General features: G+C 34.9%; 1 protein-coding gene across 2 annotated transcripts in view; it reads right to left on the bottom strand.

The window, feature by feature from the left end:
- NAV3 (neuron navigator 3) overlaps positions 1–24,875 on the bottom strand; it is a 263,498-nt gene that overhangs the window by 187,443 nt on the left and 51,180 nt on the right. For both annotated transcript variants that reach the window (XM_004675863.2, XM_004675862.2), the window contains exons 2-3: positions 11,165–11,282; positions 10,463–10,515 (exon numbers count right to left, since the gene is read on the bottom strand). In XM_004675863.2, coding sequence (XP_004675920.1) covers positions 10,463–10,515; positions 11,165–11,282 — 171 coding nt within the window. The remainder of the gene's footprint in view (positions 1–10,462; positions 10,516–11,164; positions 11,283–24,875) is intronic.

The following is a 24,875-nucleotide window of genomic DNA, read 5'->3' on the forward strand; positions in this document are numbered from 1 at the left end:
GTGGCAGACCTCTCCTGACCCGCCCGCTGCTCCCCTCAGCAATGTACTTCCTCGATCTGCCTGTTCTGCTCCCCACTCTGTCTCTGGTGAGGCCTCTCGCCGCCTCTGAGCCTCTGGCCTGTACCCCAGTTCTGTATGCACAAATAAATAAATCTTTAAAAAAAAAATCTCATAATTGACAACATTTTTTCATCATAAATAGGCCTTGGTCCCAGGATTGAGTCTATATAAAAATGGCTATATATTAAAAGCATCTGAGGAACTTTCAAAACTACACATGCTCAATATATAAACCACCAGTTAAATCTGAATGTCCACAGATAATAGGCAGTTATCAGAATGTTTTTAAAATCCCAGGTGATTGTAATTTGCACTAAAGCTTGGAAATCAAAGCTGCAATCTGAGATCATAAAAGAAAGCAACTGCATATCATTTCAACTTAGTCCCATGTGGATACAGGAATCACATTGTTCAGACTATAGCAATATATTATCTTTTGCTTATTTGAACCATAATACTATGTAAAGTACATGAGTTACACATAATCCCTGTGGTATTAATTTCTCTTTCATTCAAGCAGCCATACAAAGGAGTTCATTCTAAATTCTGCGGGTACCACATCAAACATTTTAAAATATAATAATCCTATCTAGTTCATGAACAGTTATGATCCTTCTATTTTTAGCTTACATTTTATTGGCATGGAAAACAATGTTTCCTCCTGCTAATTTTAAGCATGACTAGATAGTTATACAACTGTTGACTATGTAAGTAAATTTTTTTTCAAACATTTAATTCCTAAATCCTGTCAATTATTTTAAGAAATATCAAAATGATATACCTTTGCACCTGTGACATTTGCATCCTATGAAAATCTTTAATGTTATCACAATGACCTAAACAAAAACAGTTTTGTTGGTGTTAATCTGAAAGTGAACTTCTGTGTATGTTTTCTTTGTTGAAGATGTAAAATAAAATCACTTGAAGTTAGTCCAAATTTTTAGACCTGAGGAGTTTTTGTTTTTGTAATTTAATATCACAGAACACTACCTTTACTTTTGTTTTTACAATTTAAAATTATGTCATTTATTTAGTTAGTTAGCTATCAAATATTAATTAAACTTACATTATGCCTGTAATTGTGCTCAGAGCTACAGCTATCAGTTTCAAGATTAACCAGTATCCTCATGTTTTCTAAAGAGCATTGACCGATTCTCAATATTTTCTACTACTTGCATGAAAAATGGGAGCTACCTGTTTTCAAACAGAAATGTCATTTTCCAATGTCATATTACATATTTGTTTTGATCCAATGAACTTGCTAAGTTCTAACTGTTAAGTCAAAAATTGGCTTTCAAGGAAGGAGTTCATCATCTCCATTTATGAAAATTCAAAAGTAGTTATCAGTATATTCATGCCTTCAGTTTGTTTTTGTTTTTATTTTTAACCTGAGGTTCAGTATTAAACACAGTGTAAATAAAGTATTAAATCTAGAATATACATTGGAAAAAACTTCTATTTATTCATATGGTGTTGAATAAATTATTACAAAAGAAATTCAGTGGTATTAACTAACACAGCTTTTAAAGAACTCTTAACAAATACCTAACAAGTTTCATGACACCCAGCCTCTTAATATTTCTGGTATAATCTGTTTTAAGAAATATAACTGGTAGCATCTTTTACATTTTTTATCAGTTATAATTGTCTACTCACAGGTTTCTTTCACTTTTATTTGTGGATATTTAATGAAAACTGAACTTTGGTAATAAATATCTGGATATGATTAATATGAACCTTAAGCTTTTTGATTACATTTAAACCATGGCACCAGCACTTAGCATGAGTGATAAATTCATTAATCACCTACTGACTTTATTATGGGCAAAGATGGTGAAGGGACATAAAAATGAATTATAAGGTTTTTACCTTTGTCCTCTTGTAAAATAGGTGAAGAGACAAGAAATAATTCATCAATCACCTTTGCACAGGCATACATATTAAATTTTTAAAAAAGAATTATAAACAATACTATGCGGTAGTAAACAACTGACTTGCTGACTTTCACTAGAGATATGGGGAAAGTTTATAGAAGCACTTCACTCTGCAACTCATTCTGATTTTTCAAAGTTCTGTTTTAGGTTGAAAATGTTTCACATATATGTTTGCAACTAATAGCTTGCCTAAATAGGACTAGTTTTAGACTTAAAAGAAGAGTAAAAATTCTATTTTAGTATATACTATTTGTATTTTTAAGAACACAAGGGACTACAGTGATACATCAAGGGTGTTATGTTCCTGGGAATACTATGGGAACTACACCTAAGGGGAGAAATCAAATATTGTGTAAAAATGAACAATGAGGTCCTCCCTGGTGGGACAGTGGGTTAAAAAAGCACAGCACTGCAAGCTAGCCATGTCCATGTCAGTGCGAGTTCGATCTCCTGCCCAGGAGGTGACTCACATGGCGAAGCAGACCTCTCCTACCTGCCATTGCTCCCTCAGGAGTGTACTTTGTCTATCTGCCTGTTCTGCTCCCCACTCTGCATCTGGTGAAGGCTCTCACTGCCCCTGCACCTTTGGCCTGTACCCCAGTTATGTATGCACAAATAAATAAATCTTTAAAACAGTGAACAATGATAGAAGATAATAAATTAATTTCACTAAAAAAGTCATTTGTAACGCATTAACTTCACTACACACTAGATAAAAAATTGTAGTTTCAAAAGCTCTATACTACATGGGAACAATGGAAGCAGGGAATATGGCTGGAAGTTTTCAATTCTCTCCTGTATTACTCAACAACCTGGCACAGAAAGGGAATTCATATAAAACTTGAAGCACGTATGTTATTTATGCCAACTGAAAAACTTTTCATATTTTTTATAAACTCTTGTTACATTAATGTTCTTTCTACCATCTCAAAGTGGCTTAGAAAGAGCATTTTAATTTTTAACTTTCTTACATCATAATTCATTTTTGTACCATTTTTTAATTCTCCCTGAAGTACAGTCTGCATAATTCCCTCTCCACTACAGCCCCCATGAACCAGAGCCACCAGAGCCCCTTGTGCAGAAAGAAGGAACATAACTTTATAAGCTTATACAATTCATAGCAAATCCAGAATTCATATTCAAGCTTCTTAGTCTTCCGTAAACTTCTTTTCTCCTAACTGTGATTCTTAGTATTATAATTCAGACATTCTAAGCCACTACTAGCTTCTGATTGAAGCTCTCCTCATAACTGACAGGCAGCTAGTATATAGTAACAATTACTTGATTAAATGTAACAATGAAATTGCAAAATCCACTTGTTTTTTATATATATATATATATAGCTTTCAAATTATCTTTCAAATATATAACGCATTCTTACATGGTAGATTAGCTTATAGAACAGCTGATATAGCCAAAAGTGAAAAAATGCAAAGCCCTTGATTGTGGCACTGTGACACTGATTTGAGACTTTTCTCTTCCAGAACTTTGAGAGAACAAATTTCCATTGTCTTACACCAAGATTGTGATGAATTGCTACAGCAGCCACAGAGAACTAATACAACGATCCATGCAGTAAAATAGTAGATACATGAAGACTTTAGCAAGTCTAGTGGTGACCTAGAATCTTTGGGAATGCAAGATTCCATACCTTGTCCTCTAAGTTGTGATTAAGATAGGGTGAAGGGGAGGTAAACAATGCAATTTAACATCTCACATCATTAAATACTAAGGTACAGTTTCCCATTGTAAACTACTTTGTGTTGTTGGATAAGGAGAAGATTAATTTTGTTTTTACTGTTCAGACTGTTTTTTTTTTTAGATACAAGGAGTTATAACGCATATTAATTAATCAGCATAGTATAATTAAATTTTGCAGTCAAAATTAGGTCTGCATAGTAGTATTACAATTTATACTTTTAAATAAATCGAGAAGGTTTTAACTCTACTAAATCCTCAGCTTTTTTATTTCTGAAATGGGAAAGAAAGCAGTACCCACATCAATAAATTATGTGTGGATTAAAGATGTTTACAAAGAGATTATCTCCATATTAATCATATGCATCCATTCATATGGATGTATGGACATATGTATACATACGAATGCTTTATATAGAAATGCATATATACTATAACAAAATTGTAGGTGTGAATGTATAAACAGAACAGCTGATAGGGAAAATTAATTCACTAACATTTTATCATTTACTTTTTGGTAGGACAGTCCACTATTTGTACTTTAAATGTCTTGGTAATTAGAGGACAATAAACATTTAGCGCTGCTAAAAATTATGGATGCTATTAAATCTTCGTTATAAACTGTAATGACTATGAAATGTTGTAAATTTATGTATCTCTAAGTCATATAAAATGATTTATCTATAAGATAAAATATTGACAAGAACCCACAGTATGATTGATATTTTGTCAAATTAATCTAGAAATCAGAGTTTGAATGATCTTTAGAGTTCCTCAGTATTATCCCCTCATTATACAAGTGAGCTGAGATAAATACTTAATGAGTTCTTTTCCCTGTGCCACAGAGAATTAGAATTCCAGTGACCATTGTCCTTTTTACATGACACACTTCACAATGCCCCTTTGTTATTGCAATTGCTTGATTTGAACTTTAATAGTCTGCAGAATAACTTCTAGAGACAGTATCATTTTTTTTAAAGAGTAATTTTCTAATAGCTTATATACAAAGTTCCTAAAATTAATAATAAAGACTTATTTCCCCAAAGATTAAACATATAAGAATGAAATCATTAAATAAAACACAAAGTAGATATTTTCATTTAGTGTTATTTTAGAGATAAGAACTATATTTGTTGTAAAGCATTTGTCTTCATGAAACTATCTCTTCATTCCTGAAGATGAACAGTTTCAAAAATGGCAGGGGGTCATGTGAATGAACTAACTTAGCAATACTCCACTCCTCTGAGTCACGATGCTAGAATCCTGTACTGTGCCATTTATAAAACTTGGTTAATATTTATATTTCTTCCCTATTTGGTTAGGAGCCTCATCTTCTTATCTTAATGCAAAAGGTACCTTTAAAAGAAACAGCAATTACAAGCAATGACCAAAAGAATTAAAAATGTAATGGACAGAGAATACTAATAAAAGGACAGATTCTTTCACTATCAAGAATAGTTTTACTGTCCAGAAAACTGTAAACTACAGAAATGAAGTAAAGATGCTGGTAAGTCCCTAATGCTGCACGTTCTATAAGTCGTGGCCCTGTAGGACATGGAATGAAAGAAGTAAGGGAAGACAGAAAGGTGATTTTGTATCTACTAAGAATAAAAATGGGTAAAAAGCATTGCAAAATCCCTATTATCATCAAATGTCAGATAACATGCTATGATAAAAAAAATAAGGCTGATTAAAGGCAATTATAAAACAATTGAGCTGCCAGGGTGAAGCTAAAGGTGGACCAAGCCAAGAGGAAGAATAGCCTGAGTCAGATTTGCCAGAATTTAGCTGTACTATAAAATCTAATCCTCAGTTGGCAAGCACTTAACATAATCAACTTTCCTAATCCTTGCATCCATTTGTGGAGTTCCTTAAATGTGGTGGCCTATTTTAAATGAAGAAAAAAACTTGTTTTCAAAACAACTTTGCTTTCCTTACATGTCTTACATTTTTTCCTTAAGAACCTTACACTTGTGCCTCTGATTTCAAATAAATGTCAGACATTTTTTTTCTGCTATTTTTAATCTTCTGGGCATTCTGGACATTCCTGATATTTATAGTTTACGAATTTATTTCCTCATGTAATCTCACCAAAGTTGTGGCATGCAGTGTATATTTTGAATCCTCGTACCACCCACCTAGAAATTACTCGACAGGTGCCATCCATATTAGTAACTGCATCTTTCAAAGAGGTTAAATATAGTGCTGAATAAGCTCCTACAAACTAAGTTCTGTTTTTCAGGACAAGTTTAGTTTCAAATTTATTAGGGAAACATAACATAACTTTGAAACTTAGAATAATCTCTTATCCTTATCAAAAGGATAAGTTGATATTTCTTTTAAATAAGACCTTTCGCCATATTATTGAAAGAATTATTGTTGACTTTCTCCTTATCTATTATAATATACCATAACTGAATTTTTCTTTATAAGGTCACAATATAGAATCACATGGAAAAGAGCCCATTAGTATTATCTAATATTCTGAAGTCATTATCTTTAATTTCTATTACACTCCCATCTTCATGTAGTCATTTCCCCGTGGGACATGACAGAGGGAACACTATGCATACTTTTCTTTCCAACATTATGTCTTTATTTTTTTTATAGATTTTATTTGTTTATACATACAGAAATAGGGTATAGGCAAGAGTTGCAGTGGTAGCAAGAGGATTCACCAGAAACAGAGTGAGGAGCAGAACAGGCAGAACGACAAAGTACACTACTGAGCAGAGCAGTGTGTGACAAAGGAGAGGTCTGCTGCTCATATGGATCATCTCCAGGGCCAGGGATCGAACTCGCACTGAAGCAGCCATGGATTGGCTAGCTTCATAGTGCAGAGCTACAAGCCTCTGTGCCACTAGGGAGAGCCCTAACATTATGTCTTTCACATAAAGACTTAAATCTCTCCCTCTGCTGCTTCTTTTAAGATTTGGCATCAAGACTAGTCTCCCCAATACCGTGAAATATCCTCTCTTCATCCTTATTGCTTCCTCCTTTGTCTACTTCCTTTCCCACCAAAAATTCCTTTCACCCTACCTTCCTTTCAGAGTAAATACAGAGGGACAGATAGATATATAGATATAGATATTATATATGACAATGTGTGTATATGTGTATATGTGTGTGATGTTTTTTCTTCAGTAGGGAACTTCTAGAAATGTTACTCAAATATCTGCAACTCCAGTTACTCCCTGGCACACAATTACTTTATGAAACTATCACTAATGGCTATCTAATTACCAGAACTAACTTCCTTATTCTGGTACACCAACTAGTTGGTTCACATATCATTTGACAGAACTGCCACATTTTGCTATCATAGTTACCTCATGGATAAGTAATTTATATCTGTTGATCCACTCTCCCAATGATACTTCACAACTTACTCTCTTATTGCTCTTTCCCTTTTCTGATTCCATACAACTACTTATCACATACATATTGAATATTATCCAGAAGGTTAGTTTCAGCCTGGTACCCTTCTGTCTTTACACACACCTTTGCAAGATCTCATCATTTTCCATGACTTCAATCATTACCTATGACTAGATATAGTATGACTATACCTTTTGATCCTTAAAAACACACTAATTACCTAATGTCACATCCTACTTGCTGTTTCAATGGATACCATCAAACTTTACTCATCAAAATATGAATCTGTCTTCTCCCTTGAAGATTTATTTATTCATATAGAACTGGAGTACAGGCCAGAAATGCAGAGGGTGAGAGGATTCACCAGAGACAGAGCAGGGAGCAGAACAAGCAGATCGACGAAGTACACTGCTGAGGGGAGCAGCGGGCGGGTCAGGAGAGGTCTGCCATGCCATGTAGTCACCTCCGGGGCAGGCAGGGATCGAACTCATGTGGAAGTGGCTTTAGCTTCTTAGTGTTGTGCTTTAACCCGCTGCGCCACCAGGGAGGGCCCCTTACTTCATCTTTTGGAAATTTTCTTACTTTATAATAATCAACTGGTTTAATGGTAACCAATTACAAATTCATGCCAAGATTTTTTTTTGGGGGGGGGGCAATTTATATCCCCTGTAATCTACATCTCCCACATCTAATTGCAGATAACAACTTAACATATTCTACAATTCCCAGAAAGAAATGCAAGTGATCTTTTAAAATATTTATATTAGATCATGCTTTAAAAGTCTTTAATAGGCTCTTCAACCAACTTAAAAGAATCTACACAAACTCCTTACTTTAGCCTCTATATGACCTGACTCCCAACAGCCTCTCCAAACACTTCTCACTGTATTCAAACTACAGTGATTTTTCTGTTTTTGGAAAACACTAAATTCACTCCCTTAATCATTTTGGTGTTGCCTATGTAACATCACTTCCATTTATTAAGTGTGCTCTTTGGTCCTCAAATGTCTCTAAGACTGATATCAATAACTTGCCTAAACAGAAACTGTCTAACTAGTATGGGAATTAATTAGTATATTGTGCATTCAATCCATTAGAGCATTTCTAACCTTAAGGTTTAAAATGTTACAATAAAATTCATCAAGTTTGAAATTTAAATAAAGACAGTTTGTTACTAGAAATAACAATAGAACTGGTTTTACCTTACCTTTTGTTATTAAATACAAAGAGCAAATAAAGGCTATAAAAGATCAAATATACAAAAAGATGTTCCAAAGTAGTTCTATGAGTAAGTATAACACCCACTGTTACTAATGTGGCACATCTTGGTTATTAGGCAAGAAGGAAACAAGCAACATCCTGTTTGGAATAGATACATGAAATCCATAAGCCTAGTCATAGTATCAGAATTCTTTTTAACTTCCTCTCTTTAAAAAATCTTCAGTTTTTACTTACTAATAACATAGTAGCAATGCCAATTCTTAAGAATAGGCAAAATATTACAACCAAAATATGACATTTATGTTGTATGTATTCTTCTGAACAACCTCACTGAAGACATGATCAATTCATATTAAAATTCCCCACATTAAAAAAAGAAAAAAAAATAGGTCCAAGTAATTCCTACTCAGAACTAATATATTTTTAGCTTGAAAAAATTTTTTCATTCATGTGTTTTTCTTATGCTTTGAATTTTCTGGGTTTTATGATGCTAATTTAGGGGCTTAGAAAGAATATGAAGTATTTTAAAATGTAATGGGCTGATAATAGTACTTTCACAAACTTACAGAATATTTCAGAAAAATATCTATAGACTAAACCTCTGTCCACAGATAGAGGCTTTGAAAACCTTTTTTCCTTTCATGAAGTATTATCTTTCCTGTTTACAAATGCTCAGAATAAAATTGAAATGTTAGCAGCAAAGGTAAACATTTTGCTGAATTAATGAAAGTAAAACCAGAATCCTTGGGTTTATGAAACAATATATGATACTCAGGAACTGCAGGTATTTTATGCCAAAAAAATTATTTTAACTGGTGTTAGTTAATTCACAAGTAAGTTTTCAATTAATATTTTCCTATATATATATATATATATATATATAATGTCGGCAGAAAAAATGGTCCTAATTATATCTTATTATCATATTCTAATAAGGGTTATTTTGCAAATAAGAAAGCTGAGACTCAGGATAGATGTTTTTCCAACATCACAGAGCTATCATTGTAGCAAAGTCTTGAAGGTATTATAACTGCTTTTAGTAAGACTTCAGAAAACAATTGTAATTGCCACACACAGACACATCTGTGCCCAAAGTAATTAATCAGAAAGTTCCTTAAATCTGACTATTTTAAAATTTTGATGTTTTTTTCATGACAGTTACACAGAATTCATGACATTGTAATAGGTGCATAGAGTGCTTATTAAAACACACACACCAGATGTTCTGGTTAATCACTCAAACTAAATTCCTTTCATTACTTTAGATTTCAGCCTTCTGACAGTAAGAAAAGCAGATCAGCAGGTCAAAAAGTAATTTTTCTCATTTTTCTGGTTCTGACAATTAAGAATTCATTAAGTTTATTTTTAAAATTTCTATTTTGTGCTAAAAGGGGTTTGGGGGGAACCCTCATCTTGGAGATTTTGACTGTCATTCCCGATTATAACTATTGATTAACTTTAGTTAAGACATTTTATGTTTCAGGTTGTCCTATAAATTTGTATTGTGGCCATTTAATTAAAAGTGAGTGAGTTTTTTATCATAGCAGCTTATCAATAGATTATTTATTATAAAATCCTAAACTTTACTAGTGGCAAATATAAGAAAGGCTGGAGGAGAGACAGACCTCTATATCAACAGCTTTCCGGAAAAGGCAATGAATCATATCTCACAATCAACAGACTTCCAGCAGTGTGCCTTTAGAACCATTTCTAGAAGTGTTACAGAACCCATGTGTTTATATTGCACTTTGTTGCGCAAAGAAAATACTATTTATATATTTTTAAATGCATATAGCAGGTTTTGTTCTTCAAACCAGTTGTTTAGCTGAAAGGGTCAACTTAAAATTGGAAATGGGATTTACTGCCACCAAAGCCTGTATTAAACTATTCAAGTATCAGAACAAAAAAAGAAGTCAAGGTTCTGATAGGTTAACTGAAGCTATGTTACTCAAGATATATATATATATATATATATATATTCAACTATATTACTATATTAATATTATCACTGTGTATAAGTTGCACCCCAAATATACATATGGTAAAAAGTGATTGAATGGTTGCTTTAACCAGCAGAAAAACATACAAAATGAATTTCCAGTCCACTTACAAATGCAATAAACATCTGGAAGTGAAGATAAGCATATATTTAGAATAAATATGATTCTTACCATCTGAGATTGACTCCTAGGACATCCATTGATATCTTCAACTTTTTCATTTGCTAAAGCCAAGATACAAAGTAAAAGAGAGAAAAAAAGAATGACATGCTTAAGCAATGAAGTGAAAAACAAAAAAGGAGACTAAGAAAAAAAAAAAAAACAAGCAAAAGGCTGTTGCTATATTCCTATCTCCCAAGCCTGTAAAAGAGGACCCACTTGTTAGCAGTCGCCAATTCCATGTGCAAAATCAGACAAAAACAAGAATAACAACAACAACAGAAAAAGCAAAACACCAAGTGAGTGAGAAGGAAGTTGCTGTTAATCCTTTAGCCTGTGCCAAATGACTGCTGACATGAAACCTTTCACAATTGTCCCTGCTGGATCAGGATACAGTTTCAAGGCATCTCAGAGTATATGAGTTGCTCTAGCTAACAAAATGCACACATGGGAGACATATGGTTTAATGAAGCTTTCATTTCTGACAATTCAGTGTATGTAAAGATACACTATGAGAAATTTGCAAGTGTGGCCAAACTGCCTCTTTCAAACATTCCCACATAAACATTTTTAATGAAGACACAGGAGAATGATATTAATCTCAGAGACACATGGACCAAGTTTGTCTGTATTCAACTTAAATATATAATTTACCAAAGGGGGTGGGGCATTGGGGCGAGGCTTGTATGGTTCTTCTCGGAGGGCAGGCCTTACCAATGATCTGGATGATTTCAGCTAGCAGTACCCCATCTGCAATGTCCTGTTGCAAATCCTTGATCAGCCGCTTGTGGCCTGATTTTGCTAGGTAGTGGTTGGCCCAATCAGTATAAATCTGTTGAACAGAGGGAGGAGAGAAGTGATATGGAACAAGGGGAAAGGAGACAATAAAATGCTTAAGACAAATGTTGCATTCAAAAGGAAGCTATTCTGGATCACATTCCAGTTTAAGAAGTCATGGCTCAAAAGGAAATAGTTGCAAAATGATTTTTAAACAGCTTTCTGCGACTTATCTCTTGTTTCAAAGGGTGATGATTCACTCTTTCAAAACCAGTGACTAGTCACATGTGACACAGCAAAACCCCCTTCCTCTATGACTACTGAGGAAACTCAATTACAGATCAGTCTGGCTTTTCTCTTTCTTTCCCCCAGTTCTATTACATTGAAAATAATCCTGCTTGTTGTAAAAGGAAGCCACTGGACTGACTTATATACAACCTTACCTTAAAAATGTGTGTTTCTCTGGAAAGACTATTAAATTTGTCATATGAGATCATGTATATGACAATATTTTGGCATCATTTTATGAAAAAGTTGCAAATGTCTAAACTATTTTGTTTGGACTGTCATTCCCCATTTAAACCTCTTACAATGTGTGTATATATGATATAATAGAGAAAACAAATGTCATTATTACATAGATATTACAATATGGACTTGAGGAGTGGCCGATAAAGTCATGAGATTGGAGACATGCTAGAGTAGAGACAACTCTTTAGTAACAAATCATAATATACAGAAAAGAGGAAATGATATAAACTTTTACAAAAACACAGTGTTAGTAGTTTTTCAAATGTTATGCTGCACCTACTAATGGAAAGTAATCTAACCAAACTATAATAAATAAGCATTAAAACTTATTGTGGAAATTTCTGTTCTGTCACTCAATATATATATGGACACTTATTGAACATTTATTTTTTCTCCATGCCAGTTTTCTCATCTGAAAAATGGCAATAATAGTATGCTGTATAAATACATATACACACCAAGTAAACTTTCAACTCACTTATTTCTCTATTCTTACATCAAGAAAAATAGTGACTATTCTCTGAAGTTTTTCAAAAGCTTCACGTTTGAAGGTAGATTTAAAAGTGAGTAATAATGAGGCAATAACTCAGAAAAATCCAGTAGCTGGCTTACAAAGTGAAGCAAAACTTAAAATAGAAATAAAATGAACTTAGATAACTTTAGTCTTTTCTTATTCATGTACACTCTTTCACCTATTTCTATTAATGATATTTCCTTAGTACCTCCTGACTCTTCCATTCACTACTGCTTTTCATTGTCTTTCACCCAATTGCTTGAGCAGTCATAAAATAGTCTGAGTGTACGCAATGTAATCAAGTAGTTTACCTCGCTACCTAGAATGAATGAATGAATGAATGAATGAATGAATAAATAAATAAATAAATAAATAAATAAATAAATAAATAAATAAATAAATAAATAAATATCACATTTAACTTTAGGAAAGAAGTTTCTTTATGAATTCTATATATTCCAGTTTATAAAAATGTGAACTGAGAAATTACAAAACAAAGAAAGTAAAAAGAAAGCCACCATTATGAAGGTTCTAGAAAAGTAATGAGAATGAGAAGCCACCCAAAAGAGTGAGCTTTGACAAGCAGAAAGAAGGGGAAACATATTTAATGCAGAAGAAACTTTCAAAAAACAGAGTAATGAAGTAGCATGCTGAATCAATTGATTATTAAATAAATCCATTTAGCCAGAGCCTGGGGAAGATGCTTATTGAAAGACTAAGTGTCAGAGAAATTGGAGGAGGGAGTGAACCAGTCAAGATTTATACTAACTTGCCCTGCCTCCTTTACACTTCAAATGTCTTGGAATAGGGTCTCCCTAGTGGGGCACTTGTTAAGTACCAGTGCTATCAAGTCATCATCAGCTACTGAAGCATGGTTTGACTGCTGGTCAGGGTGCTAACTCACATGGCACAACTGACCTCTCCTGTCTCACCCACTTCTCTCCTCAGCTGTGAATCTCAGCAGATTCACCTGTTCAGCTCCCCACTCTGAATCTGGTAGATACTCTCATTCCCAGGACCTCTGGACTGCACCCCAATTCTTGTATGTATAAATAAAAAAAATCTTTATTAAAAAAGAATCAAGACATATAGTGTTACTAGTCACAAAGACGGGTAGAGGCATGGGAATAAAAAAATAGGGAATGAAATGAAAGTATGCATACTAATCTTGGATCTCAGGAAATCTCTTTTTTTCATTCAGAAACAGAATTAATTTTCTTCACCCTTACTTCAACCAGACTTGGGTAAGAACAACAGAAGTTGATGTTCACTGAACCAGTGGATAAACCAAATGACCAATAAATAACCCCAAAGGACATTAAAAATGGTGTGTGTGTGTGTGTGTGTGTAATACTATATATTTATTATACATTTGATACATACATAGATGAACTACACAACCAATGGAATCCTCTAAAATAAAATACATCAAACAAATACAAAATATCAGAATAAAATAGAATCAAAGTGAGATATAGAAGAGAAAATGATAATAATGATATCTCCCATATGGTAGATTCTCAAAAAAAAAAAAATTGGCTTACAGCCTATAGAAGCATCTATATAAATACATATGTGATACTCCTAGAGTTACACAGTATAGTAAACTTGAAATGTTAATATGGCTTTGTTTTCAGGTTTAAAGAAAATATAAATATTTAATTTTTAAAGTTTTATTTTAGTCACAAAGAAGAAATTCCTAAGTAATGATCAATATATTAAAATTCTGGTTCCTCTCCAAAGGTACTGAATTGTTCACTTCAGAATCAGTATTTTCTAAGGTTAAGCATTAGAATCCTCATGGGAAATTTCATTGTCAGGGTAGACAATCCACAACTCTGGCAGAAATCAAACACATAATAAAGAACCATCTACCCTGTCTTAAATACATGACGCCTGATGAATGATCATTTCTATTACAGAGAATATGACATTTTGGAAATTTTTGGAAATACTTTAGTATGATGCTAGTACTAATTTAAATTTTATTTCATTTTACTATAATCATATATCCACTGCTACCACACATGATACAAATAAGGGCTATGGGTCCTCCCTGATGGCACAACAGGTTAGTATGCAGCACTGCAAGCTAGTTGCAGCCACTTCAGTGCGAGTTTGATCCCCAGCCCCAGAGGTGACCCACAAGTGCAGAAGACCTCTCCTGGCCCGCCCGCTGCTCTCCTCAGCAGTGTACTTCATCGATCTTCCTGTTCTGCTCCCCACTCTGTCTCTGGTGAATCCTCTCACCATCCTGTACCTCTGGCTTGTACCCCAGTTCTGTATGCATGAATAAATATATCTTAAAAAAATAATTAAGCAAGGGCTACATAGCAGCCCTTATACAAGATACAGGGTTTATTAATAACAGTGTTGAGAATAAGACACTGCTTTAAACTTTTTGACGGTTTTATAAAACCAATCCTCAAAAGTCCCTCAGTGGAAGATGTTATTATACCACTTTAGAGATGAAGCTCCTGAAGCAAAGAGATGGAGCAATTTCTCCAGGTTACACTGGTATACTGCATAGAACCCAGATTTTCTGGCTCAATATACACCGTTAGACCACATAGAAAGGAGTATTTCATTTATGAGACTTCCCTAATTTCAGTTTACTACAGTCATTTCTACTCCATCTGACATCTATCTCAAAATAGGGAAGAAAACTCCTTTATTTTCCTGCTACAACATCTGGCACTTTACACAACACTATGGGGAATCCCTCCTAATCGCTTGCCAAATTCTAATAATGAAGGTGACAACATGAGCTAAAATCTGCATATTAAACTGTATCAAACAGTATCTTAGAAAGATAGTAAGTAAAATAAATCAGATGGAGAACGACAAATACTGGATGGTATCACTTGTATTTGAAATATAGGAAAACAAAATAAAAGGTCCAATAGAGCCAAACCAAAAACTTGAAAGCTGACTGTGGAATGAGGACAACCAGAGGGGGCGGGGGGGGGAGGGAAAGAGGGACAAGCAAGGACAAGAATAAAAAGGGAAGTTAGCACAAGGGTCTATGATATTGGCTATGGGTTTTCTGAACGTAGGCACACTATGGCAGCAATGTCTGGAGGGCATCTTACACTCCAAAATACAAGGATGCAAAAAAAAAAAAAATCACTGAATTAAAAAAAAAAAAACTTTTATTGAATTGAAAATAAATTTGAAATTCCCAATTTTTTGGTGAGGAAAAAAGGCATGATATTTGAGATTCTGTAAGTAAATCAAGTAAATTCAAAGCAAATATTCCCATGCACCTTTCATTTACCAAATAATATGGCAGAAAATATGTTTAAGAAAACAATGTTCCTGAAACACAAAGCAACAACAGATTTTCTCAACTTCTCACTTGGCAATTTCCAATCAGATACCAACATGAGCAGAGAGGAATTGCCAGGGCAGTTTGCTTAGACCTCTGGTTATCAAATTATAGTCCCTGGACCAAAACTATCAGAGTCACCTTGGAACTCATTAGAAATGCGAAGTATCAGACTTCATCCAGATGCACTATGGTGAAGCCAGTCAGCAGAGATTTAGTAAGAGCTCCAGGTGATTCTGACCTATGGGTTCCCGGGGTTTGGGAACCCCTGGCAGAGACAAATGAAATTCACAAATAAAAATGCTTTTAATTAAGTCCTTTCAACTAATGCTACTTCAAAATAAGATGAAAATGATAATATACTTACATATTTTCCCTTAACTTTTGAACATCTCTTATACAATGAGTCCACATATTACTGATTATAAATCTTCTATGTAAACTATTTGTTCTTGCTTGACATTTTTTTCTAATGATTAGTGAATAAAATACCTTTTTTAAAGTTTTTTTCAAGTTAGAAAATTATGTTTTACTTATAAAGTTGTAAACAAGGAATCCTTTATATTTATTAGGTTAAAAGAGAACTTGGGAACTGAGAAAGAAAGCTTTGAAGCACATGGCCTAAAGTAATGGAAACAAAATTGTGCACCCTCAGGGGATTAATACCTCTCTTCAGCCACTGATAGGCAGCAGGGTATAATTTCTGTGGGAAAGGAGACTTCCAAAAACTTGACTTCAGTCATTCAAAAACATATGTATAGCTCTAAATTCAGAGCAGCACTATTCACAATAGCCAAGACGTGGAAGCAACCTAAATGCCCATGGACAGATGACTGGATAAAGAAGAAGGGGTACATATACCTAACGGGATGAGACTCAGTTATTAAACATGAACTCTTGCCTTTTGCAACAAAATGGACAAAACTTTGTAGGGTGAGTGAATCATGTTTGTGTCACTAGCCTCAGTGGCAATCACTAGTGGCCCTGATCATGTGGCTATAAAAGGCACTTGGGCCCTTCCTGGTGGTGCAGTGGGTTAAAGCACAGCACTAAGAAGCTAAAGCCACTTCAGCATGAGTGCAATCCTCAGCCCTGGAGGTGACCATATGCTGCGGCAGACCACTCCTGACCCACCCGCTGCTCCCCTCAGCAGTAGACTTCATCAGTAGGCCTGTTCTGCTCCCCATTCTGTTTCTGGTGAATCTTCTCACCACCCCTGCACCTCTGGCCTATACCCCAGTTCTGTATGCATAAATCAACAAATATTTTGCAAAAAAGGCACTTGGGAGCCTGGGATTGTTGGCTGGGGACATATGTTCCTGATTGTGGCCACCTGGGCAATGGTTGCACACACATGTGCAAGTGTGCATATCCAAGCCTAGAGTCCAGGGATTTAGGGCAGCATCACTCAGAGGCACTACAGCCAAGAAGGGGATGGTGGTGTGACTACAGAAGAGGGGAGACGGCCAGATGGCACAAAAGAGGATGCCAGAGAGAGCCCAAAGAAGGAGCTAAAGTTTCAGGGGGCACTGGGAGGCCTGCTTGCCTGCTTGCATCCCAGCCTCTCACCCCTCCCCTCTTCCCAGGGCATGCCTGCCACCCTGCATGCAAGCCACCTTGCCTGGTGTGCCTGGTTTCCTGAGAAAGCATTAAACAATCTACTTAGGGCATCTGTCAGAATCTATAGTGAACCTGCTCTGTGCTGGTTGCCACAAAATCTTGAAGTTATGCTAAGTGAAACAGATCAGAAAGAGAAACACAACTATCGGACAGTTTCTTTCATATATGGAATAGGATTAGTATAATCAAACAAAATAGAAGCAGTACTGGGCCTCCCTGCCATCACAGGGGTTAACATCTCAGCACTCACCAGCTATCACCAGCCACTGCAGCATGTGCTCTCTCCCTGACTGGGAGCTACCCACATGGAGTAATATACTGCTGCTCCCCTCGGTGTACTATGGGACACTTGTATGTTCTGCTCCTCACTCTGCCTCTGCTCAATCCTCTCACAGTACCCCTCTGCATCTTGGCCTACACCCCAGTTCTTGCAGGCATGAACAAATGAAATATAAAAGTAAGAAAAACATAGATTTTTAAAAATATAATGGTTACTGGAGAAGGAAAAGGGATTTGAAAGAACAGGCCGAGGGGTGAAATTAACAGTAGGAATGTCACTAGACAGAATTTTGGTGGAGGTGCTGTGATTCATATACACAAATTAAGTTGTGAAGACAAATTTCCAAAATTTATGCATATGTATATAGTAAACCAATAGCAAATTAAGAAAAAAATATCTAAAACTGCTTTCTTATCATATTTCTTTCTTTCTTGTTCTGTGAACTCTAGGCAAACACAACACTATTTGGAAAATTCTGTTGACCATCATTAAAGTACATCCTATTTTCATAAATATTTGATAGTTTGAATGTATAATACATTACAATAACTCACCTATGTATGTACATGACAGATGCTGTGATAATTCATCTACTCTGTGGTTTTCTAAGGACGAGCTGATGGATACAATTTATGTTCCATCGTGTACAATTTATTGACTTCCGTCCTTATTTATTGACTTCTTACAGGTGTGTTTTTTTTTTTTTTTCCCTCTGAGTGGCTTGCTATAGCTTCAAATCACCACGGGTAGGGGCTAGAGCCACATAACTCCACACTACCAGTCCCCAGGGACAGCTGCTGTGCAGCTCTGTCACTGCAAAGTCAAACTGTTCACCTAAGGAGACAACAGAAATAATGACTCTTGACCACTGAGAAAGCATCAAGACTTAAAAAGTCATCACATTAAGTCATCCTAAAAATTCCACATTTCATCCCGAAGTTCTTTTGTCTTCAATTACTCCAGTTGCTAAATTGTTAAGGATTCCATTTCAATCCCTTTCATATGATCATATATGCTAAGTAAAATGAAAAGGAAAGATGAAAAAAGGCAGACTACTCAACTATATGCTTTTATATTATATTTATTTATAAAATACAGGGTGGAAAATAAGAAACAAAGATTCTAAAACGGCCTATAATTTAAAATCAGGTCTACAAGCCAATTTTATTAGTCTGCTTCTCTACATCCCTATCTCTATATTTAAAGTTGCTCCTCCAGAGGTATATAAAACATGCTCTAAAACAGTCCAGTATGGAATACTCTAGAAATAAAACTTCCTTTGCATTGAGACTGATATCAGTTAATGTGTTTGTATCCCCTCTACGAGAAAAAAGAAACATTAAATCTTTGATGGCATTCACAAGAGCCAAGGTCAAAAATTCTGGGCGCCTTTCCCAGTCCTAACACTTACTACTAGATCTTGAGTCTCCTCCTTTTTTGTACAGGGATAAACCCTTATCTATCCATGTCTATAACACAGGATTATTGTAAGGATTAACTTTAATAGGAAACATATGCAAGTGCAAAATGTGTCAGTAAAAGCAAAACACATCATTATAATCAATGGAACATGTTGTCATGGATTATATTTAAAAACATACTCCCCCCAAACAAACATATAATAATAAGTGTCACACATGCATATTGATTTTAAACTATTATAGTACAGGTATCTGAAGAATACTAATGAGAATATTTTAAGAGCAATTTTTGGTCACCTAATAAAAGATGGAATTAGACTTTGGATTCAAATCCATATGAACACTCATTAGTATTCATCACAGAGAGAACGTAAGAAACATATAAAAGGCAGTGCAGGACAAAGGTATGGCCAAAGCATGGTCTGAGGATCAAAGCACTTCTTCAGGATAGCAACAGAGAGCAGGCATAGGGAACTTCAAAATTCATAATAAACACAGGTAAGTGATTTCCTCAGAAGCAGAAGAGAGAAGGTAGGTGAATAACCAACTGGTCAAGGATTCAATCAAAAGTCAGGATGTTCACAGGAGCCTGATAACCAGAAAAGTAATTAGGAAATCAAGTGCGAAGCAATGGTTCACAGCCCAAGGATTTTAAAACACAGAGGCAGGAAACCATCCCAAGCTAGCTATTCTGGGATCTTTAGGAGAGCAGTTAATTGGAATTGATGGCTAAATTAAGGAAAGTCTACAGGGCTGACAGAGGCAGTAGCTTCCTTTCAGGAAATGACCAGAGTTTTACACTCTAAATTCACTGACAGAATGTTTCAGAGATGAAGAGTCTCCTGAAACTTGAAAGGTACCCTGCCCCAGAATAAGAATATACCCTCATGTCCTGGCACTTTGTGGGCATTATTTCATTTATACTCCCAAGAACCTATACGATGGGCATTGTCATATTCATTTTACAGAGAAAAAAACTGAGGATCAGACTAACTCACCAACTTGCCCTAAGTTGTAAAATAGGACATCACAGATTTGGACGGCTTCTCTTCCTCTCTCCAAAGTCATTCATATATTTTCAACAATACCATCATGTCTTTTCTATTTGTATAAACAATGAGGGTAACATAATAAATTTTCAAAATGTTTGCCCACGTACTATTTTTATATGCCCATAAAAGAAGTGCTGTTCTTAAGAATATCACTAAATTTAACCCTGTGTTTACTAGTAATTTTTTTCATCTTTTGACACTAGATGATTGGTATTAATGCCAAGGCAAATGAATGAGTTAAAATTTGTCAGACAATGTTACCTGAACCAGTTCCAAGTGTCAAATGTTTACTAACATTTTGTTTATTTGTTTTGGCTCTAATATACTAAGTTAACAATAATCACAATCTGTGGGTTATTCATTGCTGGCAGGGTATATATGGCTAATTCTGGGGTACAGGAGTACTTTCTTTGTCAAATGACTACATTGTTCCAGCAGTTCTATCAGTAATGAAAATAAAACCTTGACCTTCACCTCTATAATTTCATAATCTGTTTTGCAAATGGTATTGCCTTTACAGAAAGGAAGTTTTAAATTTCAAATTAATATTTGAAAAATATTAACATAAAATTTCACATTTTGCAGATACATGTTCCTGGGTTACTAGTGATTTGAGATTATATGTATTAAAAAAATTTCATCTTTTCTAAAGCTAACCAATATTTGCTGTTAAGCCTATTTCAAATTTATACATACACCTAAGTTTTACATATACCTAAATTTTAATTTCAATTTCTTCACTGGCTTTTGAGTCCTGGGGATGAATGTCTAGTAATAATATAATCAGAAATTCATTTTTCTAGCAGAGATTTTACAAGAAATACCTGGAGGCCTTCTAGATTCCTTTCTTTCTTTTTTTAAAGACTTATTTATTCACACAGAACTGGGGGTACAAGCCAGAGGTGCAGGGGCAGTGAGAGTCTTCACCAGAAACAAAGTAGGGAGCAGAACAGGCAGATCTAGGAAGTACACTGCTGAGGGGAGCAGCAGGAGGATCAGGAGAGATCTGATGTGCCATGTGGCTCACCTCTGGGGCAGGGATCAAACATGCACTGAAGTGGCTGCAGCCAGCTTGCAGTGTTGTATCCTAACCCGTTGCACTACCAGGGAGGGCCCTATATTCCTTTTTTTGACAAGAAATTTGGCAGATCATTTATATTAATCTGAATAGTAATCTTGGAATGTCTAATCCTGTGCAGATTCACAAGGCAAAGAACTATTAAACTCAGCAACAAATAAACCAATCATAGAATGATCTGAAGAAGTAAGCACATACTTTTCAAAATAAAAATACAGAAAGTCAAAAGGCACATGAAAAAATACTCATTGCAACGTCTCATCTGGGAAATGCAACTCAAAACCACAATGAAATACTACCTCACACCTGAAAGAATGATTGATATCAAAATTCTACAAACAACAAGAGCTGACAAGGGTGTGAAGAAAAGGAAACTTCACGTAATGATGATGTAAATGTAAACTAGTTCAGAGCATAGGGAAAACAGTATGGTGGTCTCTCAACATTTTAAAAATAGCTCTACCATACAACCCCACAATTCTACTTCTAGACAGAATGAAAAAGCAAAAGCATAATTCTTAAATACACAAGGACAGAAGACTGGATGAAGAAGAAGTAATACACACACACACACACACACACACACAACTGAGCTCTAAGAAACAATGAAGCCTTGCCATTTAGGACAACTTAAATGGAACTGCAGGGTATTAGACTGAGAAATCCATCAGAAGGAGAAAGACAAATACTGGATGTATTCATTCCTATGCAAAACAAAGCAACAAACACAACCCAGGAAATCTACCCATAGAACTAAAGCAAAAAAAAAAAAAAAAAAACATTGGGGAGAAGAAATTGGAAAGATTAAGGGGGACAGGGTGCCCGAAGGACTATGATGGAAGATTATTGGGGGTTTGTGGTAAGAATGGTTTGATAACATTAATTTGCAGAGATGTAAACCTACACTGCTGAAATATATGCCATGTAGTGAACCTCAAGTAGTGTAATTTTTTTAAAAACTAGTCACTAATGTCATCTTATTTTCTGTTAATCCTCTTTTCCTATAAAGAATTTAAATATCACTTTTCATAATGACTTTCTGTGATAAACATTTCAGACTAATATTTAGTTTGATGCTTGTTAATCAAGTAGGAAGAGATCGTCAATATTTGTCTAAATGTGCTAGAAGGTGTTTGAGTATTGGTACATAAAACAAATTCAAATATTTGTATTTTTTATCCAAATGATTCTAACTTTCATAATATATCTTTTTCTAAAACTTTAATTTTCCACAATACCAAACTGTATTTCCAAAAAAAAACAAAAAGCTGCGAAGTATTTATTTGTTCTATGAAAATTTAAATAAAAGTATCAGGACTTCATTTTATAGATTTGGGGCTTTGTTATCTTAAATTTATTTTCCCCATTTCCTTCATGTACAATATTTAACAGTTTATTTTTAAATTCCAAACTTCAAACAAAAGAAACATTTTGAGTGCATAAAGTAATTGAGCACAGTAAGTTCAACTGAAAGCATGGTCTTTATTCAAATATAAATTATGAGTTTTAAAAGGCTAATTATATATATTTTAGTAATAATAAGTATTGAGGTCTTACCATGTTTCATGGTAAAGTAGAAGTGTAATTAATGCAATTTTCAAGATAATACATCAAAGTAAGTACTATTATTACTGTTTCATTACAATAAGGAAACTAAGGTTCAGAGATACTAAGTAACAAAGATTACACAAGTAAAAAGTGGCTATACCTAGACTTTTAACTATTTTTAAAATTTTTTAAAAGATTTATTTATTTATTTATGCCTACAGAACTGGAGTATAGGCCAGAGGTGCAGAGGAGTGAGAGGATTCACCAGAGACAGAGTGAGGAGCAGAACAGGCCGACTGATGAAGTGCACTGCTGAGGTGAGTAACGGGAGAGGTCTGCTGCGCCATGTGGGTCAGCTCCCTGGCTGGGGACTAAACTTGTGCTGAAGCAGCTGCAGCCAGATTCAGAGTGTTGCACCTTCCGCTGCACCACCAGGGAGGGCCCTATACTTTTAACAATTAACTCTAAATCTCTTAAGTTTTTAAGACAACCTGGTATTTTAAATGCATTTGCTGAATATTGCTTAAAATAGTGGTAATCTCTAAATCTCCCATTGACTGTGTCAATTCCAAAACTGAAATGTTTTCTCAGTCCTCTATGGAAATCTTAGGTCAAGTTCCAATCACATACCAACAATGACAACAGGTCACAAGACAATCAAAACTCAATTACATTTATATAAAATTGAATAAGCAGTGCCCTTTGAGGACAAGGAATCTGTTGATCTGATTGACTATAAAACAAAGAGAGTATAATTGCTGCTGAGAACAGTGCACACACAGATTTTCTTGATAAAAGCTCATCTAGTCACATAAGAAAACAGATGTTTGTTAAATCAATATGATTTATTTTGCCTTGAAAGATATAAAGATGTCCTTAGTGGTTGCTAGGTAACATTTTAGTTTAAGAAATAAGCTAAATTATATACTGCAAAATATTCTTCTAAATTGCATACTTTGGCAAAGCAGAAATGGAATAAAACATTACTCCATTTAACATAAAATATTTTATGCCATCACATTTCCACCTTTGTATAGTTGCAATACTGCAATGTGAGATTTTTAGAAATTAAACTGGACCACAACAGCTGAAGTCTTCTTACCCATCCACAGACCAATGGTGACACCTAATTTAACATAATATCAGGTAGTTTTAAATACACAAATTCACACATATTTACATCATTTGATGTGACCAGCATTTTAGTTCATGTCAAGATTTAGCACAGCAAAGAAACATTTCACCTCACTTTTCCCCTCATCTCAGATTTATCCAAGTTGCTTCCCTTTTCATTCCCTGGTATTCATACTCATCCCAAACACATTTTTCCCCCTAGTTTAATCATTAAAGATTTCAATTCCTCATGTTGTTATCTTTGAGATGTTCTTTCTCGCGGGACCCCTTCAAACTACCTTTTTGATTCATTCTTGCCCCCTTGCATAAATGGATCACTTGACCAGATTAATTTTATGTGATAGACTATAATAATGGTCACAGTTGATCACTCTTAATGATGTGGAGTATATTTCTTTAACCTTGAATCAGGCTGATCATTTGAGTGACTGCATAATTTGAATTTAGCAAACATGACATAAGAGACCCAGGAAAAACATTTTACGATCATTCTTTCTTGCTTAGTGCTCATGAAAGTCTAAGCTGTCATATAAATGAGACTGGATTACTCTAGCAGATTAAGACAGATCACGTGGGCAGTAGCCCCCATCATCCTACCTGTATTAGATGAGACCAGTATTCACTAGCTGGTGAGAGCCACATAGCCCTCAGAGACAGTCACTGACTGGCCATAAATATGAGATGAACAGCGATGCTGAACCCAGCTAAAATCTGTTCACATAACTTTGATATAAATATGTAGTCATTGTATTTTCTACCTGACATTTTTATAATGACTTCAAATGGGGATGTGCTAACACAGTCAGTAGATAGTAGTTCTAGACTAGTTGGCATAAAAGTCCCTATAAAATACACTGTTGCTATCTCAGAAGAACAATGTCTATTTATGGATTACTAGTTAATAGAAAGTAGATATAATAAGCAAGTTAATATGGTTCCTCAGAGAAAACAGCCTTCACCATGAAAACATATACAAAGGAAGTGTTACAAAGTACTGCTTAAAGTATTTTTTTTAGAAAGAGTTCTAATAATGACAGCAGGAGGAATCCTTGGGGTCCAGAAAGAAGAGACCACTCCAGTGGGAATCGTTATACTATATATAAGGACAGAAGCCAGAATACTGACATTTAGTAAACTCAAGG

The sequence above is a fragment of the Condylura cristata genome, unplaced genomic scaffold (genome assembly GCF_000260355.1).
Source record: "Condylura cristata isolate star-nosed mole 26May11 unplaced genomic scaffold, ConCri1.0 scaffold00004, whole genome shotgun sequence".
In the NCBI taxonomy this organism is placed as follows: Eukaryota; Metazoa; Chordata; class Mammalia; order Eulipotyphla; family Talpidae; genus Condylura; species Condylura cristata.